Source organism: Trichoplusia ni, chromosome 19 (genome assembly GCF_003590095.1).
Source record: "Trichoplusia ni isolate ovarian cell line Hi5 chromosome 19, tn1, whole genome shotgun sequence".
NCBI classification, from domain to species: Eukaryota; Metazoa; Arthropoda; class Insecta; order Lepidoptera; family Noctuidae; genus Trichoplusia; species Trichoplusia ni.
Window position 1 is genome coordinate 67,501 of NC_039496.1, and position 10,933 is coordinate 78,433.

Sequence of the window (10,933 nt, forward strand, 5' to 3'; positions counted from 1 at the left end):
AAAGAACCGCAAGATCACCACGACAAAATATTTAAGCTTAGTTGATTCTTGATTTTGAAGTATACCTGTCAAAGCTGAGGACGACGAAGTGCAGGGTGATGGCGGCGATCTGGTTGGGGGCGATGCCGTAGAACGTGAAGTCTTCGTCGTACACCGGGCAGCGGGTCTTGCGAACCACCCTGGAACGTCAGAGGTTACAAGGTTTGAAGAATTATGGATTGATAAAGTTTAAGAATAGCCCCTAATACCAAAGTTTGTACTGTAATATCGAGCAATCTTTCAAAACTCGTCCGCGAGACTCTTTTGGTTTCTTCACAATTCGAAATTTCATTTCAACCATTTTTATTAACTTAGCCACTAAATAATTTTCCTAGTGTGAAAAGGGACCTCAAGTCTTATTCAAGACTTCTTTTTATAGGACTTTGTTGTTTGAAGTTTGTGAAATCTTTTTCACACAAGACACACAGACTCAAAAAAAGCATTCGAGGAACACACAAATACTTGTCACGCACTGTGGGTTAGCCAAGGCAAAGGTAAGTCATCAGTTGTCCATGCAATCTAAAAACTTGTTTTAACCACTCTTAACAGCGTAACTCTTTTCTTCTCGTGACTTAAATACAAGTGATTCGAGGATCTGTGTAAACACGTTTCTTCCTCTAAGTAAATATTTTGACTACAGTCACTGACCTGGTCTTGACTTTATGCTGTTTCTCGGGCAGCAGCTGCAGCTTGACGTAGGGGTCGGGGCCGGCGGGCTCGCGCCCCGGGAGGCCCTGGCACGACACCACCGACACCACCAGCGCGTTCTTCTCGTTCTCATAGCTGAGGGAATGGGAGGTTGCTTTTTAAAGTTTCAAGGCAAAAGCAGTAAAAATAAGGAGCCGAGTCTAGGAACTGAAGTTTATGTCCTCACGTCACGAGTCAAATAAACCATTGCTCTTTATTAAATACTAGGTTTTGCCCGCGATTCCGCCCGCTTCCTAGTTATAAGCTCTCTGTGTACCACGTTCCGTCTAAATCCGTTCAGTGGTTTTCTAGTATAAGAGGAACAAATATCTAGTTATCAATAGACATAAACTTTCGCATTTATAATATTCCTAGGATAGCAATAGGAGTCGTTTAGTCTTTTAGGAGCATAAAGACATACGCGGTAAACTAAGACACTATTGAAATTCTATCCGGAGAGTCAAAAAAAAAACTTAAACATTTACCTATTTCAAATATTCTGACCTAGTACACTAAAACAATGTTACATAACTATAGGCTAGACATAACTAGGTCGAATATCTGGCAACAATCTAGATCTAGACAATAGCATGTACTCGTAATATTAACTTTGATTACTCAGCCATTGCGACATCGCGTAGCTCTTTTGTCTATTCCAGGAATTAGTTTCTTTTGTTCTGTGCTATTGTAACACTTGTAACATACGCAGTTTTTAATCTGCCCTAGTTTGTATGGAAAAAATGTGGATTTATGTCTGAGAGCAAAAAAAGTCAGACTTTCATAATCTGTATGGAGGGTTAGAATTTAAACGTTGATAACCGAGACCTCCGCTGTTTTGGCTCTCGAGAAGAAATTTTAATAATTTGGGCTATCGTAGTTTTTACAAACCGTATCAAAAACATATTAAGTTATGCCTGCGATTTCATTCATCATTCAAAAAGTAACTTAATTCAACATTTTTAGACGTGTGGGTATGTATAAGTTTTACATATAAATCGGGTTAGAGATCAAGAGATTTCTGAGATCAGCCTCTATATAGGCTAATCTGTACAACCACACTCTATGAAGGTTACTATGCAACCTGTAATAAAATTAAGTTTCAACCAATTCAAGATTTAACAAAGAATGCTCTTCCAAATTAATTCAGACTAAAAGGAAGAGACTTAGCTAGAAAATCATCTACTTCAATGTGAAATAGCGTCGACTCAATACGAAAATGCAGCAGGTACAAAAAGGGTGGTGAGGTAAAACCTATCACATCCCAAATTGAAATGTCTCGTCCGTGAGTGAATAGGGGTCGAGTAGAACATGTAGCGCGGAGTTTATTCGAGGGTAGACGCGGGTGACACTTCCCCGATATTTTACGATTAAACCACAAGGGATGGTTATAGTTTCCGTTTTGTTGGTTAATATGTAGGGGCGAAATTCTGTAAAGGCTATCGAGGTTTTTGTAACATAAGCAGATACTGTAGATAAATAACAATCTTCTGTTATTCCTTTTGTCTTTAAGTTCAAATCAATTAGCACTATCGTTTTCCGTCTGTTTTATCACAAGATTAGGTACTGCTGGGCAAACCCAATATGTAAAAAAACCAACACGGAACAAGAATTCATGGAAAATTTACAAGAAACCGCATTTTTTTTATAATTATAGCTTAAATATTTTGACACGCAAAAAGCCAGTCGATTGCGAATCGGACTCGCGACACTCAAGGTTTTTGCATTTTGTACCCATCAAATGTATCTACACACCAATCGTTGCTTAACTTGTATTTTGATTATTATAAATTGTTGCTACAGTGGCAGACAAAAAACAAAATTTAACGGTCTACCTATTTTGCCTTTGAGCCAAATACCTGAAAAAGTCTACAAACAAAAATTACGTCACACACGTAATGCAAATAGTTCACAGCTCCGTAATCATAATTTATGTGTTCCCTTACTAAAAACTTCACCGTTAAAACCTTTTTTAATATCGCAGTGAAGAGTAATCCATTTGTGAAAGTCCCGGGGGTGTTCCGCTACTCGCATAAAAAGGTTTTAATGGCATCTAAGCCTTTTTACAGTGCTCATAATAAAATGTCGCGTTTCGTCTGGAGGCCGTAAACTATAAAACACGTGTACGATGTTCAGTCGGTAGTAAAACCTGTCTGGTATCTAGAGTTAAATACCTAGAGTAAGTAGTAAAAAAATCAATAGCAAATTATCGAACAAGCGATTAATTACGTCACTCATCGGTAAAAATATAATAAGTAATGACTTACAAAATTTGTATACACTTTGTCCTCTTCATTTTTATTTACGTTATAATAAAATAACAAATATGTATCTGTTACTTTCCAGAAATGGATTCGATTTTTGATAATTATTCAAAATCAATCATTGTGTCTATTTTTTACATTTTACCGAAAGTCAATTTGTCAGAGAGCTAGCTTACCTACCCGGACCAAAAGTAGAATAACGTTCCCTTAAACACATCAATTGCTAAAACTCAATTACTTGCCTTATACCGTAGTCTTTAAAATTCAACACCTATTGAAGTCGAACCTATAAACTAGGCAGGCTGTAGCTCCAGACAGCCTACAGCTTTAATAATGTATGCGTTCAGGACAATAGCTGGAAACAATGGCATGTAGAACAAAGACCACTGTTGGTCCTGGACTCCTTTGTAAGGAGGGATTGTGAAGTTTCATATTTTCAGTAATTCAAGTTCAACCTTTTTCTATTTTCCAATGAACGGTTGATAGATGTAAATAAAAATATTACTCCATAAAAGTGAAAGACGTATATAATTCAAATAAAAATTTAGTATAAGTCCAAATTCATATTTATTTTATCCATTCACTTCTTTAGAGTGTACCTTTACAAAATCGTTAAGGAATAAACATTTAAAATTATCTTCCGTAAAAAAAAAGTGACAGTAGTGACACTATCATATTTACATTAACATAGTAATGCCTACAATCAAAAACCTCTACATCTATCCCTTCAAATTGAGAGAGACAATACAATGTAAAGTTAAGCTGAGGACCGTATAAGTATAGTGCGGGTCTCATTATAACCGGGGCGCTGCAAACATTGTTACCGCTCCGGAAATTGCCGCGCAAACAAAACGGGCCAACACCTCACACTTAATGAGACCATTTAACTTTATTGGGGAACAGATTACGGATTTATTCTGTATGGTAAGTTGGATCTTGTATTTTAAACTGGCTCATGTATTATGAAAAATGGAATAAATGAAGCAGTTTCAATCAATTTGATAGGTTGTTTTTTGAAAATTGTTTGATGAAAAATAGTGTAATTTAAGTATAATTGTTTTCTGGCAATTTACGAGACTGGGCAATATGTTTTCTCGAACTGTGTAAAACATTTGATTTATTTCAAATCAAATTCCAAAAAGAATGTTCTTTATGAAGACTATAATAGTTATCCTAAACTTAGCATTATTTTCTGTACGTTGAACTGTAAGCCAAAGCTAACGACAAGTCTTAAGAACCTACCCTAAGTTCGAAAACTTCTACAACCTTGTGCGAAAGCTACGAAAGCACCAAAAAAAACCGTCACTGCAGTACTCTGAAACACAAAGGCTCATAAAAGCATGACCATTGAAGTTCACACAACATGGCTCGCGTGTCAAACATCAGGAAGTACATGTTAAGCCCACACAACAATCTCGATACAACGCTATGTCGCCAGTCGCTGTAATGGACTCGCCGAATCAATAACTACCCGCTTCGTCAACGACAATTACTGTATAAAAATCATAGCGAAATGAGACCTTACTACCAGGACATAAGGCAGTAAATAGAGTCGAAATGTTGATGTATTTGTTGCACATGAACTTTTATATTAAGGATATCTAAAGTCGACCTTAGTGCTACGACGTAAGACTGATAATAATTTGGAAATTATACATAGTATGGTACATGTCACATGTATGAAGTTTCCTTTGTCTGTCCGTACAATATTGATGAGGTTTCGATTGGTGTCCGGTTCCCTTGTTTTATTTTTTATCGACGGAAAACTTTGGTTTTTCTAGAAAGGCTTTTAAATAATAAGAACACGAGGAAGTAGGTACATGGTGTTAACTCTCTTTTAAATAGATAAATGTGGAAAACATCACATTCATTGTTCTGAACCCAAAGTAAGTTGCTTAAGCACTTGTCTTATGGAATTCAGATGCAACGAAGGTACCACAAACACCCAGACCCGAGACAATCTAGAAATGTGAATTCTTACATTGATCCGACCGGGATCGAACCCGGGACCTCAGAGCTAGCGACACCTTGAAACCGGTGTGTACGCCACTCGACCACTACGCCATCCTTTAAAAAGGATTTAACAAATATTACTTCTATTATACAAGCTAAATGTGTTTCAAATCGTAATCTTAATTTAAGACGACGCTGTCGTTCCGATGAGAATTCGGAAATATTTTTTAACTATTCAATGAAATTGTTACATTTTCCTTTGCAAGTACCTAGTAAAGGACACGTTAATTGATTCTTGAATCTTTCTGTTCTCGATGTTTCTACAACAATATATATTATACTCCTATTACTACGAGCATAATCAAGAATTCCACAATAGCCGGCAAAAATCCATTCCTATTCTCATTACTGCCGGCATGCGGCATGATCAAACGCCGACCCTTATAATCTTTGAGATGATTAGAGATAATGAAACGGAATATTGGAGGTAAGACAAAGCGGTCGCTTTCTAATTGAGCATTATGCTAGTGTTATTGCAAGTTGGCAATACATTAATAATGAACGTACAAAGCATTTATGGTCTAATAGTCTACGTAAGAATAAAACAGACCTAAACGAAATCTTTACTAAATTCAAAAATGGTTTTAATTCCGGGCGGGCTTATAAAGTCGCAATCGCACAGTATTACTGAGGCCTCGCTATCAGTCCTTATGCGACTAGGCCGTATTTCAAGACCTGTGATAGCTAAACAGTTGAAGCTTTCTCAGATGATGTATTTCTGTTGCCGCTATAACAACAAATACTAAAAACACAGGTCCGTTTATCAGTCAACCGGTTTTACCATACTTACTAACTTTCAAAGTATAGCGAAAATACGGTATTTCAGTTCAAAACAGTCTATTTTAAGTGATAATTTCCAGTATTTTTCTCTCAACAAAAACGAAAACCGTAATGATTAAGTATTCCAACCAGTATTTTTGTGCAAAATAATTAAGTACTGTAGACAGGCTGAAAGCGCCTCCGTCTGCGGCTAATTACCAAAGGAAACGCTGTTATAATTACGTTACTGACCTCTTTGTTGAGTAATAAACTAGTTATTCTAGTTAATTAGTCGTCGCTAATCGGATCAGGCGCGCAGCCCGCAGGCCGCTGATGTGACCGTGACATTATCAACGAGAGGTATTGGTCTTTTGAAAAATTTTGAATATTACAGAAGGAAATCATCGTTTTTGTTGTAGTAGGAAATATCTTCATGGATCATCAGCTTTTTATAGTATTTTTTTTTTACTGAAGCCGCCTCTAAAACAGTGGCTGTTTGAGTAAAGATGTGAAATCGATTTACAAGTGCAAGCTTTTTTTTAAGCCAAGTAGACATGGGAGGCCTAGGAAGCGGTGGCGAGACGACCTTAACGCTTACCGCGCGGGCTGGTTCCATGACGGCCAGAATAGAGAATCGTGGAAAGATTTGGGGGAGGCCTTTGCCCAGCAGTAGGACACAGTGGCCTAGATAAAAAAGTAGAAATTTTAATTATTATGGTTAAGGGAATTTCAAGTCACTTCCGTTAACTTCAATAAATGTGTTATTAATTAGCTATTCATAAGATATCTACTTGATGTTCTGTTTTTACTCGATACGTAATTTCCGAGTATATTATGTCAATACAAACGTATCTGTTACATTTATCCGATTCAGACTTCTGGGAAAGTAATTCCCGGCGGGCGTCTACCAAATTGAATATTTATTTAATTCTCGTTGACGTTTTTGGATCTTGTTAACTTTGTCAATATTTGAAATATAATTTGATGGAAAAGATATGTTTTCGTTTGCACAGATCTGTCTGGAGGTATAATAAATGAAGCTTAGGCAATGAATAATACTGCTACAATAACAAAGTAAAGTTTATGTTAGTAGAAATTTGATAAACATGCTCATATACATATTTCGAATTTGAACCTAATAGATTTAAACTTAGACACAGACTCAATGATGATACTCATCACAGAAACATTTGTCCTGATTTTATTTATCAAACGATTTTTACGTGAGTGGATTACAAACAATTGAGCAAACTTGATAGTGGTAACACACATACCTATACAAATAGTTCTTATGCCTTTTTTTGTAAGGCGGGGGAATTCCCATGGGTGTCCACTCCCTCGGAGGAGGAAATGGGTAATATCAGACTCTTAATAACTAAACCTGAAAAGCCGTGCTACGTCATCTGCGTTTTTGTGTCTTTGTATGTCAATGCGTTGCAATCCCTCATACATCAACCGCTTGCTTCCACCGGCGACTACTGTGGGCCGTCACTTTCTTGTGTAGTGTGGAGGATACAAATAGTATCCCTGCTTATTTTAGTCAAAACAAAAAAACATCAACTCAATCATTCATTCGTTTCCCCCGGTACCATGATAACCACTTACCGCAGTTTGAAGTGCAGGTCTCCGAGACGTCCATCATTGTTCTCGGGCTCCGCTGTCTTTACTTTCTCGGTGGCATTGGCGTCGGCGAGCTCCTTGCTGAGCGGGGCCGGCTCGGTCGGAGCTGTCGGCGTGTGCGGGCTGTTACCGCCAGACGGCTGTGTATGAGCAGAACATGTTTAGGTAGGTGTTCCTTAAACAGGTTTGCGAATGCTGATAGTCCGGGCTTTGGCAGACACACGAGAGGTGTTAAATTCTGTTTTTCGTTCTGTTGCACTGGTTGAGAAATATCTTTTAAAACCGAAATGTACGTGTGATTCCGTGAATGTTTCAGCCTGGTTGGTTGGAAGAAGCGAGAATCTTATCAGCCGGCCCACGTCCGACATATTGTCAGGAGGTGGGTCGCTAGTCTTTATTTTTGTACCCAGAAAAAAAGGGCTCAAGAGATCACCAAAGGTAACCTGAGATGCAATTGCATGTTCTATATTTTCCGTAAATTTACACGTTGCATAGTACGACATCACAGGTTACATATTATTACAATCCTTCTAAGCCCTTAATATATTGCTATACAAATTATTGAGTATAGTTTACTAACGGTAGTAGCAGGGTTGATGAGCGGCGGCTGCGGCGCGGGCTGCGGCGGGCTGGCGGCAGGCGGCGCGGGCGCAGTCGGCGACGGGGACTTGCGCAGGTAGTGCGTGGCGGAGCCCGGCGAGCGCACGGCGGTGGCGCGGCGCGGCGGCTGGAACACCAGCGCCTTGTCCGGGCCGCGCTTGCCGCCTGCGAAGGGCCCTGAGCTCGTTACTCTACTGTACTACTTATAGATGGGCTGATAGAGAGTTGAGTTTAAGTATGATATTTCAAATACGTTGTTCCAAGAACTCGTCTTAGCCTTTACCCAATTATGTTAGTTATGTTGGTTTTGGCTTCCAGTCTAACGGGATTCAGGTAATTATTTTCAAAATTTAGTTGATAGGTAGCATATTTTTCAGTGGGAAGTTTATCTGGAAAATACTGAAAAGAAAATCACTGTAACAGCAGCAAACTAAAAGGAACTCATCACAATAATCATAATTATTATAAAAAATCAGCATTTGTGGTTTTGGCTTGGTGGCTTTTAAACCCACAGTACAGATCACTCCTATAAAAACCAAGCTGACCTTGAAAAATTGAGACGAGCTTGTTGAAATTCCGATGTCATGTGTCTTCACCAGTCTCCCCTCAAACACTACTTCCCAATTCTCAAGTGATGTGTAGTGTAATTGACAGTTACCTAGTTTGTGAGCGAGTGAGTTCCTGCGGCGCGCGATCCAGCATGCGAGCGCGGCGAGGGCGGCCGCCACCAGCGCCGCCGCGCCGCACACCACCATCCACAGCGTCGCGCCATGCAGCTCGCCCGCTACAACAACACAACATTATGTTAAACAATTGGATAAAACAAGAGACAATATCTTATTCGCGAATCCACATCCACAGAATCGCCATTATAGGCATGTGTACCTATAAGATTCTGTGATTCGAAATTGCGCTGGGCACCTTAATGGTCTGTGGCACTTTCAGTTGGTTTGAGGCAAAATTATCTGCTCCAGTGCCTTTGGCGCGGATTAAGGTGATTGTAGGTTTGAACACCTCAGAAATTATCATGCAAGTAACCATCATCATCCTTGCCTTTTCCCAACTATTCCAGTCTAATCGGGTACAGCTAAGAACCATTGTATTAAAAGGGTTGACTACCTATCTGATATCCACAACCCAGTTACCAGGGCAGCGCGACAGCCGTAGCGACTGTCAAAAATGACAAAAAATTGTCAAAAATAAATAACAGCCGTGATCGCGAGCCACGAGCTCTCGTCATTTGACTAAACTGACCATTAGCATATTCAAAAAATCGTAATTAATTGCAATAATTTATATGCATTCTTAACTTACTTACATGTTACACTAACCGACTAGTGAGTCACAACACACATTGTCTTCTACAATTATTGGTGATTCAACCTCATTCCCATGACTCAGCATTACTCATACTTTTGAAATAGAACCTTATTGCCACTTTACGCTATTGAAGGTCAATTTTACATGTTTTAGGGCCGATTTTTCAATCGCCAAATAACTTCTGACGAATAAGTTTGACGTTTTGACAGCTATTGTATGGGAAATATGTCAAACAGCCATATTTATTCCTCAGGTAAAAGTTATCTGGCGATTGAAAAATTGGCCCTTAATAACATACAGAACTTGGAAATAAACTTAAAGAATACATTTCAACATTTGGATAATAAAATAGAGACAAGCATCTCATCGTAATCTATTGTTATAAATTTTGTTTTAACAGGCTGTTATGAGGCTAAATTAAATTTATCGGAAGCATTAATAATGTTAGTTATCATTTTTGTTAAAATAGTCAAACATAAAGCCACTCCTCATAAAATAAACAAACAAGATGTGCTACGTAAGTTCTACGAAGGTTCTACGTGTTGCGCGTCGTAGCCGTAGCAGTTCGTAACGGCTACGACTCTAGAGGCTCATGTCAAGCTAAGCGTCGACTAGTAGTTATAAGTGTTCACAAAAAGTGTCCATTTGTTGAAAACCTCTTTTGTGAAAATACCTTTTTCTTTTCTACGAATGGTTTGGTAAACGGCTTTTGTGTTTCAAGGTTAAGTTAGATTATTTGCATTTGCATATAAATGTGTGACCTTAGAATGTATGTTTCGTGATGTGATGAGATAAACTCAAAATATGCATCATTCATAATGTAGTAAGTATAACATTTTTCTTCTTCTTTTTAATGATATTGTCCTTAGTTTTTCTGATAGATCTAAGAAATAGACTAATGTGTTTTCTAACTTCACCGTCAAGTTAAAAATAACCCCATCTTCCCACAATCACGCCTCCACACTGACGCAGAAACAACATTAATAAATAAACTATATTGGATCACGAAACAGCGTCCGGAGCCTTTCAGAAAAAAAAAAATAGTTTTATAGAGAAAACTCGGCTACGACCTACTTTTAAAGTATACATTTTTTATGCGAACTGTAGTGAAGACGGCTAGGTATATAGAGGCCAGCAATAAAATGTTTCCCGGGCAAGTGGGGAGGCGGGAAAGGCTAGGACGAGGCAATCTGTGGCCCAAGGTATGTCAATTTAGTTTAAATAAACAAGAAGATTGAATTCGGTTGATATAACTTGCTTCAAGGTCGTTTCGAAGTAGATTCTGTTTTGTTTTTGTTGCCTAGGTAAACAAATCAGTTAAAAACCACATTTGTCGCCTACCTACGCAATACTAGGATACCTACTCCGACATCTTCACCCTGCAACGATGTATGTTTATGTATAAAATTGAATAAGTAATTTTGTTTGTCCCTTGTCGCTTGGAAACTAAAAAGACACATATACATGTCATGTACTAGAGTTAACCGTATTCTCTATAATATCGTGCATGCAATGAGCAGACAACTGAACATTAAGGATCCTTAAAAATGTGTAGTAAATAGAAAAAAACTTTTCCTCAAGTTATTAGCTCTGGCTCACGTCAGAAATCTAAATTACCTTTGATTACGTTTGGT

The 10,933-nt window shown here is 38.3% G+C and overlaps 1 protein-coding gene across 1 annotated transcript; it reads right to left on the reverse strand.

The window, feature by feature from the left end:
* Positions 1-11: 11 nt before the first annotated feature.
* Positions 12-8,774, reverse strand: LOC113503344 (synaptotagmin-4-like). The gene is made up of 5 exons (XM_026885232.1): positions 8,638-8,774; positions 7,960-8,156; positions 7,365-7,519; positions 688-822; positions 12-179 (listed from the first exon to the last, which is right to left on the reverse strand). The coding sequence occupies exons 1-5, from the start codon at positions 8,732-8,734 to the stop codon at positions 38-40; spliced, it is 726 nt and encodes a 241-aa protein (XP_026741033.1). The 5' UTR covers positions 8,735-8,774; the 3' UTR covers positions 12-37.
* Between the last annotated feature and the right edge of the window lie 2,159 nt (positions 8,775-10,933).